The sequence below is a fragment of the Oncorhynchus gorbuscha genome, linkage group LG07, assembly GCF_021184085.1.
Source record: "Oncorhynchus gorbuscha isolate QuinsamMale2020 ecotype Even-year linkage group LG07, OgorEven_v1.0, whole genome shotgun sequence".
NCBI lineage: Eukaryota > Metazoa > Chordata > Actinopteri > Salmoniformes > Salmonidae > Oncorhynchus > Oncorhynchus gorbuscha.
Window position 1 is genome coordinate 16,435,868 of NC_060179.1, and position 26,007 is coordinate 16,461,874.

The following is a 26,007-nucleotide window of genomic DNA, read 5'->3' on the forward strand; positions in this document are numbered from 1 at the left end:
AAAGGGATAAAGAATATGTACATACAGATAAATGAATGAGTGATGGTACAGAACAGCATAGGCAAGATGCAGTAGATGGTATCGAGTACAGTATAGACATATGAGATTAATAATGTATGGGAAGGTAAACAAAGTGGCATAGTTTAAAGTGGCTAGTGATACATGTATTACATAAAGATGCAGTAGATGATATAGAGTACAGTATATACATATACATATGAGATGAGTAATGTAGGGTATGTAAACATTATATTAAGTAGCATTGTTTAAAGTGGCTAGTGATATATTTTACATCAATTTCCATCAATTCCCATTATTAAAGTGGCTGGAGTAGAGTCAGTGTGTTGGCAGCAGCCACTCAATGTTAGTGGTGGCTGTTTAACAGTCTGATGGCCTTGAGATAGAAGCTGTTTTTCAGTCTCTCTGGATGATAGCGGGGTGAACAGGCAGTGGCCCGGGTGGACAGGCAGTGGCTCGGGTGGTTGTTGTTCAAAGTTTCTGATATTTTTTTATAACCCAACCCTGATCTGTACTTCTCCACAACTTTGTCCCTGACCTGTTTGGAGAGCTCCTTGGTCTTCATGGTACCACTTGCTTGGTGGTGCCCCTTGCTTAGTGGTGTTGCAGACTCTGGGGCCTTTCAGAACAGGTGTATATATATATATTGAGATCATGGACCAGATCATGTGACACTTAGATTGCACACAGATGGACTTGAACTAATTATGTGACTTCTGAAGGTAATTGGTTGCACCAGATCTTATTTAGGGGCTTCATAGCAAAAAGGGTGACACACCACTTTCTCATTTTTTATTTTTTATAATTTTTTGAAACAAGTTATATTTTTCATTTCACTTTACCACTTTGGACTATTGTGTGTATGTTCATTACATGAAATCCAAATAAAAATACATTTAAATTACAGGTTGTAATGCAACAAAATAGGAAAAACACCAAGGGGGATGAATACTTTTGCAAGGCACTGTACATTTGTGTGTTTAACATCTTGAAGTTTGTCCATGTAGTATCTGTTGTATGTGTAAATGAGTGAATGTGTGTATGTACAGTACAGGTTGCGAGGTGCTGTGTCCAGTGTGTGTACTGTATGTGAATTGTGAATATATGAAGAGTTTATTTCCAAAACGCTATACCAACCCATTTTTCATGTGTTTACATTTTTTTTAAAATCAGAAATGATTGCTTATGGGTACCTTCATGTGTGTGTAAAATATTACTGTTTTCAGATTTTTTATTAGTAGATTTTAGATGCATATGAAAATGTGTTTTTTCTTCTTCAAAATGCTATGTATCCATTGTTTTGCTGGAATGGAATGTTGGTGTACTGTTTATTTGGCTAATGTGGTTGTGTCACCTAGCTATCTTAAGATGAATGCACTAAATGTAAGTTGCTCTGGATAAGAGCATCAGCTAAATGACTCAAATGTCAAAGTTTTACATACAGATGTCATATTACCGTATTGATTTATTTTGTATTTTTTTATATTGATGTCACAAGTGTATAATTTCTACAGTTTTTTTGTAATATGTGACTGTGTAAAAACAAACTACTTATTTCTCTCAGAGTGAGGTGGATATATAGCATTTTGCAACAAAAAAAACATGATTATTTGTTTCTCTGAAATGAAACTATTAAGTAATAGATTTCAAACAAATAAATCTGTCATTGAACAAGCCCATGCCATGGTTAGATCGTGAAAAAACACAGCACTCTCATTCATCATTTCTTTGAACAATAAAAGCTAATTTACTAACATTTCTGAAAATGGTTAGCGTTTTGGAATGAAACTCTTTATATGTACAGTATGTGCTGTGTGTGCGTGAGCAATATGTGGTGCTGAATGGCTCTATGTTAACAGAGGTACTGTGAGTGTATGTGTGTGAGGATGTGTGCTGTGTAATGGGAAATGCAGGTGGTGGGATGTGAAAAGCAGTCCCTCTCTCCCTGCAGACCGGTTAAAGTCCAATGAAGTGAACACAGGACACAGACTGTGACGCCCCCCCCCACCACCACCACACACACACACACACACACACACACACACACACACACACACACACACACACACACACACACACACACACACACACACACACACACACACACACACACACACACACACACACACACACACACACACACACACACACAAGAAAATACACAAACACTCACACAAGGATTTGGAAATAAATGTGCCCGAAAGGTGAAAGGAGGTGTGAGACTGAACCGGAGTGCCGTGCTTCCTCCCTGTGTAGCTGTGATCGGCAGCCTTCTGAAGACTGCAGAGTTAATAATGCAGTCAAACTGTTCCCCTTCACTAAGCCTCCCTCCTGTGAAAGACGTGTGTGTGTGTGTCCCTCTGTGCAAACTGAAGGTAGACTGGAGTTTTGTTGGAAGGTTTCAGGGTATTTCCAACATTTTGAGTCCATTCTTTTCACCTCAGCAGGGATAGAAAAATACCTACAAAGTCACAACTGCCAGTCACATTGGGTGTCTGGTCTCAAAGGGGCCTTTTGGACTCTGGAACCCCTCTTGTTTTAGAACTGGTTCTGTACACAGTGTGCCAGTTCTGTACACACAACTCAGCCCTAAGTGCCAGTTCATCAAATTGCAGAAGTGCATAAATGTCCCAAAGCAGACTAATCTAACTGCGTGTGTCGTGGATTTCAAGCACAATGTCTGTATGATCAGCTGTGTGTGTGTGTGTGTGTGTGTGTGTGTGTGTGTGTGTGTGTGTGTGTGTGTGTGTGTGTGTGTGTGTGTGTGTGTGTGTGTGTGTGTGTGTATGTGCGTGCGTGCGTGCGTGCGCACGTGTATCCTGAGGTTGAATGTGTACCTGCTCCGTGTGCCATTTTTCATAAGAATTATAATAAATAAATATGAAACAGAGTCTAAACTCTCATGGAGTCATATGTCCATTCTGCCTGAAGTTCAACTGCTACCATTTAACACGTTTCTAGAATAAGGAAAACACACATTGCTGAGGTTTTGCCTGGCTTAAGGAAGGAAATATAGTGCTAACCTCACAGTCATTTAGGCCATGTCTGTTCTTAAACCATCCATTTACCCACCACCACCACCACCACCACCACCACCACCACCACCACCACCACCACCACCACCACCACTTCACACAACACATGTTCCATGGTTAGGTTAGAGAGGCCATGTCTGTTCTTAAACCATCCATTTACCCACCACCACCACCACCACCACCACCACCACCACCACCACCACCACCACCACCACCACCACCACCACCACCACCACCACCACCAGTTCACACAACACATGTTCCATGGTTAGGTTAGAGAGGCCATGTCTGTTCTTAAACCATCCATTTACCCACCACCACCACCACCAGTTCACACAACACATGTTCCATGGTTAGGTTAGAGAGGCCATGTCTGTAGCCATCAGACTAGCACCATGGCTGACTCGGTCCTGGCAGGAGCTGTGAGATTTTAACACGCTTAGAGACGAGGCGAGAACTAGAACTACAGAAACAACATTCCCAAGTGTAAAAACTGACAGCCAGCAGGAGCCGAACCACAAAACAGTCTCGGGGAGTGAGTAGCCAACATACACACTAGATATAGCACTCACACTTTTACACACTCGTTGCCTCACACTCTTGGCCTTTCTCACACTCTCCCGTTCGTACAGACAACATACAAATCATACTTAGTTACCATACCTTAATGCCTATAAACACACTAATTACAGACAGAGACAGCCGTACCACCCAGTGTAGACAACACAAATACCGGTCACATCCATCACCAGCCACATAACGCTGTGATATTAACAAACCACAACAATTACAGTCCCTAAACCCCAACTATTTCCTCTGTGCTCGGGAGGTGTATTCTTGGCAAATCTCTATGGAAACTTAGGGACTAGAGGGGGAAGTGGAGTTGAGTGGGGAGAGAAAGTAGAAGGCCGAGGGCGAGTCATTTTAGGAAGGTGAAATGGATCTACTACTCATGCTGGGGAGGAGAAATGGATTCTCCATATTGGATCTAAAGCCAGGCTGCAGGCTGAAGTTGGAGCCAGGCTGCAGGCTGAAGCTGGAGCCAGGCTGAAGCTGGAGCCAGGCTGAAGTTGGAGCCAGGCTGCAGGCTGAAGCTGGAGTCAGGCTGAAGCTGGAGCCAGGCTGCAGACTGGGAGACATCCAAGAAGATGGGTGTGGCATCCCCATGCTTATTCCCACTGATCAGGGACAGGAGTTTAATGGTGGTTCTAACAGGACGTGACTGGCTTGCACAGCATCCACAGCTTACATTCATAATGTATATTCGTTCACATTCCATCTCTCTCTGTGAAACTGGCTGAAGGTTTACTATTCTGAGTGTTCATCTCGTTCTCCTTCAACATGCTCTTAGCCTCCAATCACCTTGGGACTTTATTTACCCTACCCTCATGTCATAATGTTTTCATTGATCAAGAAACCTAAACTGCCTACTCTATCCTGCAGAACAAAAGTTCAGGTTTAGTAAGTAAAAGTCAAGAAGCATTTCAATCACGGATTGATTATATTTAATGATTCCATCTGAAATGTAGTAAAATTCCCTGACCCTTGCATTCCTTCCCTGAAGTGTCCTTGACACAGTTTACAAACACACCACATTCACACAGACCACAACACATAGGGTTGAAACCAACTACATTCTGCAGAATATCTATTGGAATGTTAACTATGTGGACTCCAATTTAGTGCTTATTGATGATGTTGAAATGGAATTGACCACAACCCTAAACATCTGTGAAGTATATGTAGCACCTGTTACTAGTTCTCATCATGGAGTATCCCCTTTTCCTCAAGCTAATATAGTCTATAGTCCAGTATGAGATAGATATATATTATTATATTGTCTATCTATAAAGGAGCAGAAACACAGATATTAAAAGAGAAAGACAAGTCCATTTATTCAACAACAAAAGAAGTCCATAGATGAATTGAGAACCCAACAAACCGCTACAAATTAGGCTGCTGCTGACCTGACCTCCTGGGGGAGACAGCCAGGATTCGCAGGAATCACAGGAGCGCCACTATACAACAGAAAACACATTCAACCAAGCAGGTAGAGGAGACGCCCCGCAGATGAGAGGGGAGAGATATGAGTTCGCTGAGCCAGAGAGGGAAGTGGGGATCCTTGTAGAATAGTGGTCAGTGTGGGTAGGGGTCCTTGTAGAGTAGTGGTCAGTATGGGTGGGGGTCCTTGTAGAGTAGTGGTCAGTATGGGTAGGGGTCCTTGTAGAGTAGTGGTCAGTATGGGTAGGGGTCCTTGTAGAGTAGTGGTCAGTGTGGGTAGGGGTCCTTGTAGAGTAGTGGTCAGTATGGGTGGGGTCCTTGTAGAGTAGTGGTCAGTATGGGTGGGGGTCCTTGTAGAGTAGTGGTCAGTATGGGTAGGGGTCCTTGTAGAGTAGTGGTCAGTATGGGTAGGGGTCCTTGTAGAGTAGTGGTCAGTATGGGTAGGGGTCCTTGTAGAGTAGTGGTCAGTGTGGGTGGGGGTCCTTGTAGAGTAGTAGTCAGTGTGGGTGGGGGTCCTTGTAGAGTAGTGGTCAGTATGGGTGGGGGTCCTTGTAGAGTAGTGGTCAGTATGGGTAGGGGTCCTTGTAGAGTAGTGGTCCTTGTAGAGTAGTGGTCAGTATGGGTGGGGGTCCTTGTAGAGTAGTGGTCAGTATGGGTGGGGGTCCTTGTAGAGTAGTGGTCAGTATGGGTGGGGGTCCTTGTAGAGTAGTGGTCAGTATGGGTAGGGGTCCTTGTAGAGTAGTGGTCAGTATGGGTAGGGGTCCTTGTAGAGTAGTGGTCAGTATGGGTAGGGGTCCTTGTAGAGTAGTGGTCAGTATGGGTAGGGGTCCTTGTAGAGTAGTGGTCAGTATGGGTGGGGGTCCTTGTAGAGTAGTGGTCAGTATGGGTGGGGGTCCTTGTAGAGTAGTGGTCAGTATGGGTGGGGGTCCTTGTAGAGTAGTGGTCAGTATGGGTAGGGGTCCTTGTAGAGTAGTAGTCAGTATGGGTAGGGGTCCTTGTAGAGTAGTAGTCAGTATGGGTAGGGGTCCTTGTAGAGTATTGGTCAGTATGGGTGGGGGTCCTTGTAGAGTAGTGGTCAGTATGGGTAGGGGTCCTTGTAGAGTAGTGGTCAGTATGGGTGGGGGTCCTTGTAGAGTAGTGGTCAGTATGGGTGGGGGTCCTTGTAGAGTAGTGGTCAGTATGGGTAGGGGTCCTTGTAGAGTAGTGGTCAGTATGGGTAGGGGTCCTTGTAGAGTAGTAGTCAGTATGGGTAGGGGTCCTTGTAGAGTAGTAGTCAGTATGGGTAGGGGTCCTTGTAGAGTATTGGTCAGTATGGGTAGGGGTCCTTGTAGAGTAGTGGTCAGTATGGGTAGGGGTCCTTGTAGAGTATTGGTCAGTATGGGTAGGGGTCCTTGTAGAGTAGTGGTCAGTATGGGTAGGGGTCCTTGTAGAGTAGTGGTCAGTATGGGTGGGGGTCCTTGTAGAGTAGTGGTCAGTATGGGTAGGGGTCCTTGTAGAGTAGTGGTCAGTATGGGTGGGGGTCCTTGTAGAGTAGTGGTCAGTATGGGTGGGGGTCCTTGTAGAGTAGTGGTCAGTATGGGTGGGGGTCCTTGTAGAGTAGTGGTCAGTATGGGTGGGGGTCCTTGTAGAGTAGTGGTCAGTATGGGTGGGGGTCCTTGTAGAGTAGTGGTCAGTATGGGTGGGGGTCCTTGTAGAGTAGTGGTCAGTATGGGTGGGGGTCCTTGTAGAGTAGTAGTCAGTATGGGTGGGGGTCCTTGTAGAGTAGAAGTCAGTATGGGTGGGGGTCCTTGTAGAGTAGTAGTCAGTATGGGTGGGGGTCCTTGTAGAGTAGTGGTCAGTATGGGTGGGGGTCCTTGTAGAGTAGTGGTCAGTATGGGTGGAGGTCCTTGTAGAGTAGTAGTCAGTATGGGTGGGGGTTCCCCCTCAGTGGCATCTCTGTGATCTTTGGCAGTGGGGCTCTCTTCTCTTCAGCTCTCAGATAGGAATTCCTCCTGGGCCAGTATATGTTCAGTCTTTATTTCAAAGTGCCCCTCCTTCCTTCCCCCATCGCCCATCGTCACGGCGATGACGGATGAGCTAAACACCGGCTCAGGAGAGCGAGATGAGAGAGAGTATAGCCACACACACACACACACGCAAAAACACACACACAGATACATACAGTAGCACAGACAAGTGCAGACATACACACGGACAAAGACGCACTGATGTGTAAACTAAACCCAGTCCATGCTATAATTAGATACACATTACAGTCTCTGTGGTTGATTTATTATGTCTGTTTGTGTGGTTGTGATTACTCGTGCCTGTGTGTCTGCTCTATGGGTGTGTGTGCGTGTGTGTATGTGAGTCAGCAAGAGCGTAGACCAGTTTGGACAGTACAGACGGGTCTGGTCCCTTCCCTTTAGTCAGTGTTCCATGCCGAGCAACGGCCTCCAGGGGTCAAGGTCGTAGGTAAAAGTCAGTATAAGTTCCAATAAGGCCACAGCAGGGATGATCCCTTAGCATCAGTCTGTCTCCTCTGTTGCCTGGGCAACCGTTGCCAAGAGCCCCGTAGCCAGGTGGGCCTTGGGCGGGGGGGGCTAGACACTGGGCCGTTGGCGGGTGGTGTCGTAGGATCGACACACCTGGGACTGAGACACCACCCCATGTTCCTCCTGGGAGAAGGCATAGCCATCTAGAGAGATGGAGAGGGGAGAGAGAGATGGCGAGAGAAGGAGAGGCCGAGAGAGAAGGAGAGAGAAAGAAAGAGTGAGAGAGAGAAGGCGAGAGAGGAGAGAGAGATATGGAGAGAAAGCGAGAGAGATATGGAGAGAAAGCGAGAGAGAGATAGGGAAAGAGAGCGAGAGAGATATGGAGAGAGAGCGAGAGAGGAGAGAGGAGAGAGAGATATGGAGAGAGAGCGGGAGAGAGAGAGAGGAGAGAGAGATATGGAGAGAGAGCGGGAGAGAGAGAGAGGAGAGAGAGATATGGAGAGAGAGCGAGAGAGAGAGAGGGAGAGAGAGAGAGGAGAGAGAGATATGGAGAGAGAGCGGGAGAGAGAGAGAGGAGAGAGAGATATGGAGAGAGAGCGGGAGAGAGAGAGAGGAGAGAGAGATATGGAGAGAGAGCGGGAGAGAGAGAGAGGAGAGAGAGATATGGAGAGAAAGCGAGAGAGATATGGAGAGAGATAAAGTAAGTACACACCTGTATTGTCACCTACCTAAATAGTATATTATATGACCTAGACAGTATATTATATGACCTAGACAGTATATTATATGACCTAGACAGTATATTATATGACCTAGACAGTATATTATATGACCTAGACAGTAGATTATATTACCTAGACAGTATATTACCTAGACAGTATATTACCTAGACAGTATATTATATTACCTAGACAGTATATTATATGACCTAGACAGTATATTATATGACCTAGACAGTATATTATATGACCTAGACAGTATATTATATGACCTAGACAGTATATTATATGACCTAGACAGTATATTATATGACCTAGACAGTATATTATATGACCTAGACAGTATATTATATGACCTAGACAGTATATTATATGACCTAGACAGTATATTATATGACCTAGACAGTATATTATATGACCTAGACAGTATATTATATGACCTAGACAGTATATTATATTACCTAGACAGTATATTATATTACCTAGACAGTATATTATATTACCTAGACAGTATATTATATTACCTAGACAGTATATTATATTACCTAGACAGTATATTACCTAGACAGTATATTACCTAGACAGTATATTATATTACCTAGACAGTATATTATATTACCTAGACAGTATATTACCTAGACAGTATATTACCTAGACAGTATATTACCTAGACAGTATATTATATTACCTAGACAGTATATTATATTACCTAGACAGTATATTATATTACCTAGACAGTATATTATGACCTAGACAGTATATTATATGACCTAGACAGTATATTATATGACCTAGACAGTATATTATATGACCTAGACAGTATATTATATGACCTAGACAGTATATTATATGACCTAGACAGTATATTATATGACCTAGACAGTATATTATATGACCTAGACAGTATATTATATTACCTAGACAGTATATTATATTACCTAGACAGTATATTATATTACAGAGACAGTATATTATATTACAGAGACAGTATATTATATTACCTAGACAGTATATTATATTACCTAGACAGTATATTACCTAGACAGTATATTACCTAGACAGTATATTATATTACCTAGACAGTATATTATATTACCTAGACAGTATATTATATTACCTAGACAGTATATTACCTAGACAGTATATTATATTACCTAGACAGTATATTATATTACCTAGACAGTATATTACCTAGACAGTATATTATATTACCTAGACAGTATATTATATTACCTAGACAGTATATTACCTAGACAGTATATTATATTACCTAGACAGTATATGACCTAGACAGTATATTATATGACCTAGACAGTATATTATATGACCTAGACAGTATATTATATGACCTAGACAGTATATTATATGACCTAGACAGTATATTATATGACCTAGACAGTATATTATATGACCTAGACAGTATATTATATGACCTAGACAGTATATTATATTACCTAGACAGTATATTATATTACCTAGACAGTATATTATATTACCGAGACAGTATATTATATTACCGAGACAGTATATTATATTACCTAGACAGTATATTATATTATTATATTACCTAGACAGTATATTATTATATTACCTAGACAGTATATTATATTACCTAGACAGTATATTATATTACCTAGACAGTATATTATATTACCTAGACAGTATATTATATTACCTAGACAGTATATTACCTAGACAGTATATTATATTACCTAGACAGTATATTATATTACCTAGACAGTATATTATATTACCTAGACAGTATATTACCTAGACAGTATATGACCTAGACAGTATATTATATGACCTAGACAGTATATTATATGACCTAGACAGTATATTATATGACCTAGACAGTATATTATATGACCTAGACAGTATATTATATGACCTAGACAGTATATTATATGACCTAGACAGTATATTATATGACCTAGACAGTATATTATATGACCTAGACAGTATATTATATGACCTAGACAGTATATTATATGACCTAGACAGTATATTATATGACCTAGACAGTATATTATATGACCTAGACAGTATATTATATGACCTAGACAGTATATTATATGACCTAGACAGTATATTATATGACCTAGACAGTATATTATATGACCTAGACAGTATATTATATGACCTAGACAGTATATTATATGACCTAGACAGTATATTATATTACCTAGACAGTATATTATATTACCTAGACAGTATATTATATTACAGAGACAGTATATTATATTACCGAGACAGTATATTATATTACCTAGACAGTATATTATATTACCTAGACAGTATATTATATTACCTAGACAGTATATTACCTAGACAGTATATTATATTACCTAGACAGTATATTATATTACCTAGACAGTATATTATATTACCTAGACAGTATATTACCTAGACAGTATATTACCTAGACAGTATATTATATTACCTAGACAGTATATTATATTACCTAGACAGTATATTATATTACCTAGACAGTATATTATGACCTAGACAGTATATTATATGACCTAGACAGTATATTATATGACCTAGACAGTATATTATATGACCTAGACAGTATATTATATGACCTAGACAGTATATTATATGACCTAGACAGTATATTATATGACCTAGACAGTATATTATATTACCTAGACAGTATATTATATGACCTAGACAGTATATTATATTACCGAGACAGTATATTATATTACCGAGACAGTATATTATATTACCTAGACAGTATATTATATTACCTAGACAGTATATTACCTAGACAGTATATTACCTAGACAGTATATTATATTACCTAGACAGTATATTATATTACCTAGACAGTATATTATATTACCTAGACAGTATATTACCTAGACAGTATATTATATTACCTAGACAGTATATTATATGACCTAGACAGTATATTATATGACCTAGACAGTATATTATATGACCTAGACAGTATATTATATGACCTAGACAGTATATTATATGACCTAGACAGTATATTATATGACCTAGACAGTATATTATATGACCTAGACAGTATATTATATGACCTAGACAGTATATTATATGACCTAGACAGTATATTATATGACCTAGACAGTATATTATATGACCTAGACAGTATATTATATGACCTAGACAGTATATTATATGACCTAGACAGTATATTATATGACCTAGACAGTATATTATATGACCTAGACAGTATATTATATTACCTAGACAGTATATTATATTACCTAGACAGTATATTATATTACCTAGACAGTATATTATATTACCGAGACAGTATATTATATTACCGAGACAGTATATTATATTACCTAGACAGTATATTACCTAGACAGTATATTACCTAGACAGTATATTATATTACCTAGACAGTATATTACCTAGACAGTATATTATATTACCTAGACAGTATATTATATGACCTAGACAGTATATTATATGACCTAGACAGTATATTATATGACCTAGACAGTATATTATATGACCTAGACAGTATATTATATGACCTAGACAGTATATTATATGACCTAGACAGTATATTATATTACCTAGACAGTATATTATATTACCGAGACAGTATATTATATTACCGAGACAGTATATTATATTACCTAGACAGTATATTATATTACCTAGACAGTATATTACCTAAACAGTATATTATATTACCTAGACAGTATATTACCTAGACAGTATATTATATTACCTAGACAGTATATTATATTACCTAGACAGTATATTATATTACCTAGACAGTATATTACCTAGACAGTATATTATATGACCTAGACAGTATATTATATGACCTAGACAGTATATTATATGACCTAGACAGTATATTATATGACCTAGACAGTATATTATATGACCTAGACAGTATATTATATGACCTAGACAGTATATTATATGACCTAGACAGTATATTATATGACCTAGACAGTATATTATATGACCTAGACAGTATATTATATGACCTAGACAGTATATTATATGACCTAGACAGTATATTATATGACCTAGACAGTATATTATATTACCTAGACAGTATATTATATTACCTAGACAGTATATTATATTACCTAGACAGTATATTATATGACCTAGACAGTATATTATATTACCTAGACAGTATATTATATGACCTAGACAGTATATTATATGACCTAGACAGTATATTATATGACCTAGACAGTATATTATATGACCTAGACAGTATATTATATGACCTAGACAGTATATTATATGACCTAGACAGTATATTATATGACCTAGACAGTATATTATATGACCTAGACAGTATATTATATGACCTAGACAGTATATTATATGACCTAGACAGTATATTACCTAGACAGTATATGACCTAGACAGTATATTATATGACCTAGACAGTATATTATATGACCTAGACAGTATATTATATGACCTAGACAGTATATTATATGACCTACACAGTATATTATATGACCTAGACAGTATACTATATGACCTAGACAGTATATTATATGACCTAGACAGTATATTATATGACCTAGACAGTATATTATATGACCTAGACAGTATATTATATTACCTAGACAGTATATTATATTACAGAGACAGTATATTATATTACCTAGACAGTATATTATATTACCTAGACAGTATATTATATTACCTAGACAGTATATTGTATTACCTAGACAGTATATTATATTACCTAGACAGTATATTACCTAGACAGTATATTACCTAGACAGTATATTATATTACCTAGACAGTATATTATATTACCTAGACAGTATATTATATGACCTAGACAGTATATTATATGACCTAGACAGTATATTATATTACCTAGACAGTATATTACCTAGACAGTATATTATATTACCTAGACAGTATATTATATTACCTAGACAGTATATTACCTAGACAGTATATTATATTACCTAGACAGTATATTATATTACCTAGACAGTATATTATATGACCTAGACAGTATATTATATGACCTAGACAGTATATTATATTACCTAGACAGTATATTACCTAGACAGTATATTATATTACCTAGACAGTATATTATATTACCTAGACAGTATATTACCTAGACAGTATATTATATGACCTAGACAGTATATTATATGACCTAGACAGTATATTATATTACCTAGACAGTATATTATATTACCTAGACAGTATATTACCTAGACAGTATATTATATTACCTAGACAGTATATTACCTAGACAGTATATTATATGACCTAGACAGTATATTATATGACCTAGACAGTATATGACCTAGACAGTATATTATATGACCTAGACAGTATATTATATGACCTAGACAGTATATTATATGACCTAGACAGTATATTATATGACCTAGACAGTATATTATATGACCTAGACAGTATATTATATTACCTAGACAGTATATTATATGACCTAGACAGTATATTATATTACCTAGACAGTATATTATATTACCAAGACAGTATATTACCTAGACAGTATATTATATTACCTAGACAGTATATTACCAAGACAGTATATTACCTAGACAGTATATTACCTAGACAGTATATTACCTAGACAGTATATTATATTACCTACAAAAAAGTGTATTAACTGTATACAGGGAATGAATACAAGTAGCCGAGGCCGGGACAGGGGAAGGACAGGGATACTCACGGGACACGTTGCTCTGCTGCACAGAGTTTTTGCACCCCACATTGGACGGTGTTTTCCTAAAGACCCGGGTCAACAGGTGGGCACGCTCGTTCAGACTGGAGGGGAGAAGACAGACAGGTCAGTCCACCAATCACAGAACACACAGACACTCAGTGACCGGTCACAGCACCAATCACCCAGGAGACTCTGTTACTGACAGGTTAACACGACCAACAGGACAGGTGGAAGTTCTACTCAGGAGACTAATTGTGACCTAATACTTTTAGAAGCTTTAATTTCCTGAATGTCACTGACTTGCTACACTAGACGTACAGTGTGAGATGCTCATACTCATTAAATGAAACCTGGTCATAAGCAGCTCAGGTTCAACATAACGCTCACGTCCCAGAACACTGGAACACTGGATAACATGGCACGCGCTCTGCTCTGCTGGCCAAAGGTTACTTGTCCAGTGTAGCAGGGAAAAAAACTACTGTGTTCCCGATACCCCAGTGTAGCTCCTATGTCAGCCTGTTTGACTACCCCAGTGTAGCTCCTATGTCATTCTGTTTGACTACCCCAGTGTAGCTCCTATGTCAGCCTGTTTGACTACCCCAGTGTAGCTCCTATATCAGCCTGTTTGACTACCCCAGTGTAGCTCCTATGTCAGCCTGTTTGACTACCCCAGTGTAGCTCCTATGTCAGCCTGTTTGACTACCCCAGTGTAGCTCCTATGTCAGCCTGTTTGTGCTATCATGCCAACTCTTTGCCACTAATTGTCATGCCAATGACAGCAAGGGAGTTGGCACTTGCAAGACCACAAACAAATCTGGGACCAGGCTATGATTTCCTCATCTCCTTTCCTTTATGGACACATAGGTGAAAAGACTGAATCTGTTTCCACCATATTGCTAAGACCATTCAGACCTTCAGATATGTGGTCTTGAAGGAAAGAGAGAAGTGAGAATAGATGATCTAGTTCTATTAGGGTTAAAGAAGTCAGTCTGGCATCCACCCTTGCCTAGACCTGACCCAAAGATAAGTCTACTTTTTGATGTGACTACCAGAGTCATACCTGATAGGGTAGAGTCTAGGCCAGGGGTGGGCAAACTTTTTGGCTCGAGGGCCATATTGGGATTTTGAAATTCAACAGATGGCCACATTTTTGGGGGACCAATTGTTTGTTAAAATCAATTTTCAGGGGCCTCCCGAGTGGCGCAGTCATCTAAGGCGTCACTACAGACCCGGGTTCGATCCCAGGCTGTGTCACAGCTGGCCGAGACGGTGCACAATTGGCCCAGCATCGTCCGGGTTAGAGGAGGGTTTGGCAGGTCAAGATTTCCTTGTCCCATCGCGCTCTAGCAACTCCTGTGGCGGGCCGGGCGCAGTGCACGCTGACACGGTCGCCAGGTACACGGTGTTTCCGCCGACACATTGGTGCTGCTGGCTTACGGGTTACGCGGGCAGTGTGTCAAGAAGCAGTGCGGCTTGGCTGGGTCGTGCTTTGGAGGACACTCGGCTCTCGACCTTCACCTCTCCCGAGTCCGTATGGGAGATGCAGAGATGGGACAAGACTGTAACTACTAATTGGATACCATGAAATTGGGGAGAAAAAGGGGAAGAGGGGGGCCATACTTTCCCCCCCCACTGGTCTAGGCATATGTCTTGGCTGGTACTGAAGAGCAGATTGACATTCAGTTCATCCAATCACATCTCATTATATGACTGACACTATTTTTCCAGACAACACACCATCATGGCTCCTCTACCCCAATGACCAAAATAACCAGCCCCATTCCTGCCCTTGTTAACACACACCGCATGCATTCTCGCTCACATGCAAACTCTCTCTCTCACACACACACACACACACACACACACACACACACACACACACACACACACACACACACACACACACACACACACACACACACACACACACACACACACACACACACACACACACACACACACACACACACACACTCCCCCAGCCTTCCTCTCTCTCAATCTACCTCCTACCCATCTTCCTCCTCCTCATCACTAATGGCAACGCAAAACATTCTGACAACAGTCTGTATCCAAATGGAACAGATTGTTTCCTCCTAATAGAATGCTTTACAGGATGCTCCCCAGATTGTTTCCTCCTAATAGAATGCTTTACAGGATGCTCCCCAGATTGTTTCCTCCTAATAGAGTGCTTTACAGGATGCTCCCGGATTGTTTCCTCCTAATAGAATGCTTTACAGGATGCTCCCCAGATTGCTTTACAGGATGCTCCCCAGATTGCTTTACAGGATGCTCCCCAGATTGCTTTACAGGATGCTCCCCAGATTGCTTTACAGGATGCTCCCCAGATTTCTTTACAGGATGCTCCCCAGATTGTTTCCTCCTAATATAATGCTTTACAGGATGCTCCCCAGATTGTTTCCTCCTAATAGAATGCTTTACAGGATGCTCCCCAGATTGTTTCCTCCTAATAGAATGCTTTACAGGATGCTCCCCAGATTGTTTCCTCCTAATAGAATGCTTCACAGGATGCTCCCCAGATTGTTTCCTCCTAATAGAATGCTTCACAGGATGCTCCCCAGATTGTTTCCTCCTAATAGAATGCTTTACAGGATGCTCCCCAGATTGTTTCCTCCTAATAGAATGCTTCACAGGATGCTCCCCAGATTGTTTCCTCGTTTCCTCCTAATAGAATGCTTTACAGGATGTCTGATTCCGCTGTGGAACACGGCAGGTTACTTCTCTAGATCAGGCAGCCAATAAGGCCTTATATCATCACATGAGGGGGGTTTTCCAAGAACTGGACATGGGCCCTGATTTGATCCACAGATCCTCCCCAAGGTCACACTTCTGAGCAAGCAGCTGGGACCCGCTCCTTACGGTACCACAGGGAACCTAGAACCGGCGTGTTTGGCAAAGCCTGAAATAAAGTTTTGCAACCGTATCATTCGGCAAAGAAAATGAGGTCTGCTAGATGAATAATAAGGTGAATGATTGAAGAATGAATGGATAGACGAACACATGAATAAATAAACATAGAAATAGCACATATTTAAACTATGACTGAATCCTGCTGCATGTCGGCCCCTGTACTGTCGCTGTCTGGAAGGGCATTGAGACTTCAAACAGTCCAAGGATGCGCCACATTTAAATACTTCCCCAGAGAAACTTTGGTCCTCTACCTTTCCCACCCCCATCCTCATCCCAACCCTCTCCCGTTATGAAATACAAATACAGATGTTTGCGTTTCTCCTCTGTTCCTCTCTGAAACTCCTCCTCAGTGTTATCCATGGTCGTTGCTGGGGCCCCTCCTGGTTCCTACCCATGTTTGGGAGCAGGTTAAGCCCAGGGAAAAGCCCTCACCTCAGGGCTAGGGAAGGCTGTGTGCATCCCCTGTCCAAAAACAACGCCCTGCCTCCCCTCCCTGTCCCTGAGCATCTCCCTGCGCCAGCTCTGGCAAAGCCAGTTCTCTGCTCTGGACGGGATTGTTAGCCTAGCCGTATCACTGGATGATTGAGGACTATTGTTCCTGCCCATAGCCCACCAAAGAGCCCCATTCCCAGCCAATATCCCACATAACAGTCCCTCAAATGGCCAAACCCCAGTCTTCCATCTCCCACTCCACTTCTCAACCTAATACCTCCAATGTTCTGACGTTTTCCACCCTGAGCTGTTCTACTCCTTCTCTTATGACAGATATGACTATAAACACACAATACAAACTAACACAAACGGCTCTCTCTAACACACAACCACAGAAGCTACAGTACACCCAGTCCACACACACAGTCCTTACAGCAGTGGAAACCTGTCCACTTCCTGACTCCAGAGAATCAAATGGAGGGATACAAAAATAGACGGAGAAAGAAAAGAAAAACATGAGACATGAGTACTGAGGTGGGTGAGTGAGAGAGACGAGGGGAAGAAGGGATCACTCCACACACAGGTCAGAGGTCACACAGTGAGACAGGTCAAACCAAGCCAAGGTGCTACCTGTGTGTGTGTGTGTGTGTGTGTGTGTGTGTGTGTGTGTGTGTGTGTGTGTGTGTGTGTGTGTGTGTGTGTGTGTGTGTGTGTGTGTGTGTGTGTGTGTGTGTGTGTGTGTGTGTGTGTGTGTGTATGTATGTATGTATGTATGTATGTATGTATGTATGTATGTATGTATGTATGTATGTATGTATGTATGTATGTATGTATGTATGTATGTATGTATGTATGTATGTATGTATGTGTGTATGTATGTGTGCGTGTGTGTATGTGAGCGTCTGTGCCCCGAGCTGTGGGACTAGGGGATCTCAGCTTTGGCCCTGTGGATGGGTCAACCAGGTTACCAAGAGGTTACCAAGAGGTTACCAAGAGGTTACCAAGAGGTTACCAAGAGGTTACCAAGAGGTTACCAAGAGGTTACCAAGAGGTTACCAAGAGGTTAGAGTGCCATGGTTACAGCACTGTTCTTCTCTCATACAAACAGTCATATAAACACTAGGACATAAATCAAAATAAACACGCACATTAATCTTATAGACTCGTAACAAAATCTTTGAAGGGTGTTTCCCCTCAGTCTAAGGAATTATCATAATCTCTGATATGGCATGAAGATGATATTAACTATGTCACAGTCAATTCTGTAGAGCTCCTGTCTGCGGCCTCCCAACTGTGATCCCATGATGCAGTGTGTGCGTGTGTCTGACCTGCGTCCGCTGGCGTCTCGGAGCACGGCGGCCCCCGGGTCAACAGCCCTGGCCTCCAGTTCCTGGACCTCTTCCAGAAGAGACTTCTTCACAGTGCGACGACCCCTACAACACATTCATAGGGTTCTATTGCTTATTACCCCCACCAGGATTTCACTGTTTCTGTGGTGAAATCTGCGGACAAAAAGGCTCGATTTTGCTGCAGCATTTCTGATTGAACCATTTTATGCAGTAATAGTGATGGTGGTTGGTTAAAAGTCCTCTTTATGTAGTGTGGTGATCAGACAGTTTTAAGTGACTAATAATTAGACGATTGGTCAGTTTCGCTAGTCCTTGAGGGGAATGGTTGATTTTGAAAAAATAATCTGCGTTCACTAAATTGCAAAATCCTGGAGGGACTGTGTTTTCCACATACATGTAGGAGTATTTATTGAAATGTGACTTTAAAAAAAATGTTTATATAATATGCACGTGTGTGTTTTAGAATGTCTGTGTATTGCTTTGGGTGGTACATACAGTGCATTCAGACCCCTTAACTTTTCACACATTTTGTTACGTTACAGCCTTATTCTAAAATGGATTAAAACCATTTTTTTCATCAATCTACACACAATAACCCATTATTTTTGCAAATGTATAAAAATATCACATTTACATAAGTATTCAGACCCTTTACTCAGTACTTTGTCGAAGCACCTTTGGCAGCAATTACAGCCTCGAGTCTTCTTGTGTATGACTCTACAAGCTTGGCACATCTGTATTTGGGGAGTTTCTCACATTCTTCTCTGCAGATCCTCTCAAGCTCTGTCAGGTTGGATGGGGAGCATCACTGCACAGCTATTTTATGGCCTCTCCAGAGATGTTAGATTGGGTTCAAGTCCTGGCTCTGGGTTGTTGTCCTGTTGGAAGGTGTACCTTTGCCCCAGTCTGAGGTCCTGAGCACTCTGGAGCAGGCTTTCATCAAGGATCTCTCTGTACTTTGCTCCGTTCATCTTTCCCTCGATCCTGACTAGTCTCCCGGTCCCTGCCACTGAAAAACATCCCCACAACATGATGCTGCCACCACCATGCTTCACGTTAGGGATGGTGCCAGGTTTCCTCCAGACGTGACTCTTGGCATTCAGGCCAAAGAGTTCAATCTTGGTTTCATCAGACCAGTGTAGCTTGTTTTTCATGGTCTGAGAGTCCTTTAGGTGCCTTTTGGCAAACTCCAAGCGGGCTGTCATGTGCCTTTTACTGAAGAGTGGCTTCCGTCTGGCCACTGTACCATAAAGACCTGATTGGTGGAATGCCGCAGAGATGGTTGTCCTTCTGGAAGGTTCTCCCATCTCCACAGAGGAACTCTGGACCTCCCTGACCAAGGCCCTTCTCCCCTGATTGCTCAGTTTGGCAGGGTGGCCAGCTGTAGAAATAGTCTTGGTGGTTCAAAACTGGTTCCATTTAAAAATGATGGAGGCCACTGTGTTCTTGGGGACCTTCAATGCTTTACAAATATTTTGGAACCCTTCACCAGATCTGTGCCTCGACACAATCCTGTCTCAGAGCTCTACGGACAATTCCTTCGACCTCATGGCTTGGTTTTTGCTCTGATGTGCACTGTCAACTGTGGGACCATATATAGACAGGTGTGTGCCTTTCCAAATCATGTCCAATCTGAGCTCAATTTAGAGTCTCATAGCAAAGGGGTTGAATAATTATGTAAATAAGGTATCTGTGTTTTATTTTTAATAAATGTGCAGAAATATCTAAAAACGTGTTTTCACTTTGTCGTTATGGGGTATCGTCTGTCGATTGATGAGGAATTAGATTTATTTAATCCATTTTAGAATAAGCCTGTAATGTAACAGAATGGGGAAAAAGTCAAGTGGACTGAATACTTTCCGAATGCACTTTATCTGTTCATATGCATGTAGGTATTGATTTTGATCGTACATATGCAGTGTGAGTGTGTTACTCACGCGTTCCAGGCAAAGTCTTTGAGTAGACAGGCTGCTGGCACCAGGACCAGCCCCAGCCAGAAGTGCCAGCAGTGCATCACCCTGTCAGCCTGCAACAAACACACACAACATCAACATCACACACACCATCAAGATAACACACACACACACACACCGTCAACATCACACACACCATCAACATAACACACACCATCAACATAACACACACACAGTCAACATAACAAACACACACACCGTCAACACAACACACACACACCGTCAACACAACACACACACACAGTCAATACAACACACACACAGTCAATACAACACACACACTGTCAACAACTCACACACACCTACCGTCAACAACCCACACACACCTACCGTCAGCAACCCACACACACCTACCGTCAACAACCCACACACACCTACCGTCAACAACACACACACACCTACCGTCAACATAACACACACACCTACCGTCAACATAACACACACCGTCAACATAACACACACACAGTCAACATAACAAACACACACACCGTCAACAACTCACACACACACCATCAACACAACACACACACACCATCAACACAACACACACACACAGTCAATACAACACACAGTCAATACAACACACACACAGTCAACAACTCACACACACACTGTCAACAACTCACACACACAGTCAACAACTCACACACACAGTCAACAACCCACACACACCTACCGTCAACAACCCACACACACCTACCCTCAACAACAACACACACACCTACCGTCAACAACACACACACCTACCGTCAACACACCCACCCCCACACACACACACACACCCCACCCCCACCCCCCCCACACACACACACCCACACACACACCCACACACACACCCACACACACACACACACACACCACACACACACACACACACCACACACACACACCACACACACACACACACGTCAACACAACACCCATGTCAACATAACACCCATGTCAACATAACACCCATGTCAACATAACACCCATGTCAACATAACACCCATGTCAACATAACACCCATGTCAACATAACACCCATGTCAACATAACACCCATGTCAACATAACACCCATGTCAACATAACACCCATGTCAACATAACACCCATGTCAACATAACACCCACACACAACAACATAATGCACACACACAAACGTCAACACACACACACACAAACGTCAACACACACACACACAAACGTCAACACACACACACACACACAAACGTCAACACACACACAAACGTCAACACACACACAAACGTCAACACACACACACGTCAACACACACACACGTCAACACACACACACGTCAACACACACACACACACACGTCAACATAACGCACAATGTCAACATAACACGCACACGTACACCACATCAACATAACATACACACCATATCAACATAACACAACATTCCAGCAACAAGTTAGACAGATACTCTTCATTGAGTAACTACTAGGGTCTCCTCCCTCTGTCATCCAGCTGCAGTCAGTCGCGTTGACCTCTGACCTCTAACCCTGACTCTAGGGGTTAATCATCCACTCAACTTCTGTCTCTCTGCCGCTCTCTCAATCAGCTACATCTTCCTTTCTCTCCACTCAGATTCTCTCCATCTGTATTTATTTTTCTTTCTCTTGAAGCGTCTGTTTCTTTATTCATCTCTGCCTGTTGTCCATCTTGAGCCCCCCCCCCCTGTCTTTCTACATGGTATCCATTTCTGCCTCCATATGCTGAATACCAGTAACAGTTAGCTGAATATGCCCTGGCAACAAAGCCCATCTCTCTACTATACTACATTAATAAAACTGGGCACTGTGCTGTAGTCTACGTTGTACTGGCTAACTAGCTACATCCTTAGTAGCTGTTATGAGGCTGTAGTTCAGAGATAGATAGCTTGGGCCAGAAGATTCTCCGGACTGAATTGGAAAACCATTATGAAACATTCCCTGTGACAGCTGGAAACAAACCCAGAGACGCTCAGACTACACACACATTCCCTGTCTGACACACACCCACAGACAACCGGACAGACTGTCAGTCTCCGACTAACATCTCCACATATACGTACATACACACAAACTTACATTCTCAGTCAGTCAAAACACCAACACACACAGACACGGTCTCCGACAAACACCGACAGAAACACAATTATTAGAAGAGTAGACAGAGCACTCAATGAACAGCCCATTATTCATCCCTTATGGGAAGATGAATGCAGAGATAGGGGGAGCAGGGGGAGCAAGGGAGAGGAGGTCAGAATGTGTGACGGGAGAAGCGATGCGGAGAACAAGAGGGGCGGGAGAGGGAGAGAGGTGGGCTGAGGGAGGGGGAGAGAGGTGGGGTGAGGGAGGGGGGGAGAGAGAGGTGGGGTGAGGGAGGGGGAGAGAAGTGGGGTGAGGGAGGGGAGAGAGGTGGGGTGAGGGAGGGGGAGAGAGGTGGGGTGAGGGAGGGGGAAAGAGGTGGGGTGAGGGAGGGAGGGGGAGAGAGGTGGGGTGAGGGAGGGAGGGGGAGAGAGGTGGGGTGAGGGAGGGAGGGATTGCGACGGGGGAGAGAGGTGGGGTGAGGGAGGGATTGCGACGGGGAGAGGTGGAGTGAGGGAGGGGTTGCAACAGGGGAGAGAGGTGGGGTGAGGGAGGGGTTGCGACGGGGGAGAGAGGTGGGGTGAGGGAGGGGGAGAGAGGTGGGGTGAGGGAGGGGTTGCGACGGGGGAGAGAGGTGGGGTGAGGGAGTGGGAGAGAGGTGGGGTGAGGGAGGGGTTGCGACAGGGGAGAGAGGTGGGGTGAGGGAGGGGTTGCGACGGGGGAGAGAGGGAGGGATTGCGATGCGGGAGAGGTGGGGTGAGGGAGGGGTGTATGTATTTCTCAGTTCCCCAGTTGGACTGAGCAGCTGCAGGGTTATTCATGTTCCTCATTTCTGACACAAATTGAATTAATGGTCTGAAGGGGGCTGAGGCTTCCACCTCTCTCCCCCTCCCTCCCCAGCACAGTGGGGTACCCCCGCACCAACACACTAGCCCCCTAAAAACACTCAATCAAGGGGTACCCCATAGACACCCACCCACCGGTCCTCCACCAGCCCTGCACAGCCAATCCCACCCACTCTAGAGTCAACACCTCCAGGGCAGGCCGTAAAAGCCTGGGGCTCGGGTGACGGCGTAGCAGGTGCAGAGGGCCTGCAGAGCGGGCTGGCATGGTATGAATCTCCCTGGGGCTCCAGCAGTGCTGACATAGAACACCCAGAAGGCGCCAGGCGTAATGAAGGGTTATTACCCCCCACCATCCCATTACCAAAATGACTGACACGTTTGGGGAGAGCTGGGAGCTGGAAAGCACTAAGTCCATATAGAACAGGTCCACGGAGCTGTACAGCATGGTCTGAGGCGGGGTTATTGGGGCTGACCGCACACCTCTACCGGGTACCTCAGCTTTTCAAGTCAACAGGACACCGTGGACACGGCTTCGTTGAAAAGAAGAGACCATTTGAACCATGAGGAGGAGGAGACTTGCCTGGCCTTGCATGTCAGGAGCGATGGGGATGGCCGGCCAGAAAGCTGAGTAGACCGTGAAGAAGAGCACCCAGAGAATCATACTGCCCCACACCGCCAGGTGGGAGAACTATAGGGAGAAGAGAGGGGGAGAGAGAGAGGGGAGGGAGGGAGAAGAAGAAGAAAGGGGGGGTGTTATGTGGACAGCAGAATGGACGGGGGGTGTCAACACCCACCTCGACCCCCCCTCACCGCAGTAGTAATGAGCTGAGATGGCTGTAACACGTGGCAAGGACTGTGTGTGGATGTACAGTATATAGGGGGTGCTGTCTCTCTAAATTAGAGTATACCCCACACTGCCAGCTGTCAATCTGTAGACTGCCATCCATCTGTAGGATACCTTCCATCTGCAGGCTACCTTCCATCTGCAGGCTACCTTCCATCTGCAGGCTACCTTCCATCTGCAGGCTACCGTCCATCTGCAGGCTACCTTCCATCTGCAGGCTACCTTCCATCTGCAGGCTACCTTCCATCTGCAGGCTACCTTCCATCTGCAGGCTACCTTCCATCTGCAGGCTACCTTCCATCTGCAGGCTACCTTCTATGTACAGTCGTGGACAAAAGTTTTGAGAATGACACAAATATTAATCTTCAGTGTTTTTAGAAATGTTTGTCAGATATTACTATGGAATACTGAAGTATAATTTCAGGCATGTCTTAAGTGTCAAAGGCTTTTATTGACAATTACATGAAGTTGATGCAAAGAGTCAATACTTGCAGTGTTTCTTTTTCAAGACCTCTGCAATCCGCCCTGGCATGCTGTCAATTAACTTCTGGGCCACATCCTGACTGAATGTCAGCCCATTCTTGCATAATCAATGCTTGGAGTTTGTCAGAATTTGTTCGTTTTTGTTTGTCCACCCGCCTCTTGAAGATTGACCACAAGTTCTCAATGGGATTAAGGTCTGGGGAGTTTCCTGGCCATGGACCCAAAATATCTATGTTTTGTTCCCCGAGCCACTTAGTTATCACTTTTGCCTCATGGCAAGATGCTCCATCATGCTGGAAAAGGCATTGTTCATCACCAAACTGTTTCTGGATGGTTGGGAGAAGTTGCTCTCTGAGGATTTGTTGGTACTATTCTTTATTCATGGCTGTGTTCTTAGGCAAAATTGTGAGTGATCCCACTCCCTTGGCTGAGAAGCAACACCACACATGAATGGTCTCAGGATGCTTTACTGTTGACATGACACAGGACTGATGGTAGTGTTCACCTTGTCTTCTCCGGACAAGCTTTTTTCCGAATGCCCCAAACAATCAGAAAGGGGATTCATCAGAGAAAATGACTTTACCCCCGTCCTCAGCACTACAATCCCTGTACCTTTTGCAGAATATCTGTCTGTCCCTGATGTCCTGGAGAGAAGTGGCTTCTTTGCTGCCCTTCTTGACACCAGGCCATCCTCCAAAAGTCTTCGCCTCACTGTGCATGCAGATACACTCACACCTGCCTGCTGCCATTCCTGAGCAAGCTCTGTACTGGTGGTGCCCCGATCCCTCAGCTGAATCAACTTTAGGAGACGGTCCTGGTGCTTGCTGGACTTTCTTGGGCACCCTGAAGCCTTCTTCACAACAATTGAACCGCTCTCCTTGAAGTTATCGATGATCCGATAAATGGTTGATTTAGGTGCAATCTTACTGGCAGCAATATCCTTGCCTGTGAAGCCCTTTTTGTGCAAAGCAATTATGAGGGCACATGTTTCCTTGCAAGTAACCATGGTTGACAGAGAAAGAACAATGATTCCAAGCACCACCCTCCTTCTGAAGCTTCCAGTCTGTTATTCGAACTCAATCAACATGACAGAGTGATCTCCAGCCTTGTCTTCACCAACACTCACACTTGTGTTAACGAGAGAA

The 26,007-nt window shown here is 43.0% G+C and overlaps 1 protein-coding gene across 5 annotated transcripts in view; it reads right to left on the reverse strand.

Annotated features, from left to right (window-relative positions):
- Positions 1 to 6,631: 6,631 nt before the first annotated feature.
- The window catches only part of LOC124039547 (phospholipid-transporting ATPase IB-like), a 105,806-nt gene continuing 86,430 nt past the window's right edge, over positions 6,632 to 26,007 (reverse strand). For all 5 annotated transcript variants that reach the window (XM_046355638.1, XM_046355635.1, XM_046355634.1 and 2 more), the window contains 5 exons: positions 24,116 to 24,223; positions 20,583 to 20,671; positions 18,625 to 18,729; positions 13,943 to 14,037; positions 6,632 to 7,731 (listed from right to left, as the gene is read on the reverse strand). In XM_046355638.1, coding sequence (XP_046211594.1) covers positions 7,637 to 7,731; positions 13,943 to 14,037; positions 18,625 to 18,729; positions 20,583 to 20,671; positions 24,116 to 24,223 — 492 coding nt within the window. In that variant the 3' untranslated portion in view covers positions 6,632 to 7,636. The remainder of the gene's footprint in view (positions 7,732 to 13,942; positions 14,038 to 18,624; positions 18,730 to 20,582; positions 20,672 to 24,115; positions 24,224 to 26,007) is intronic.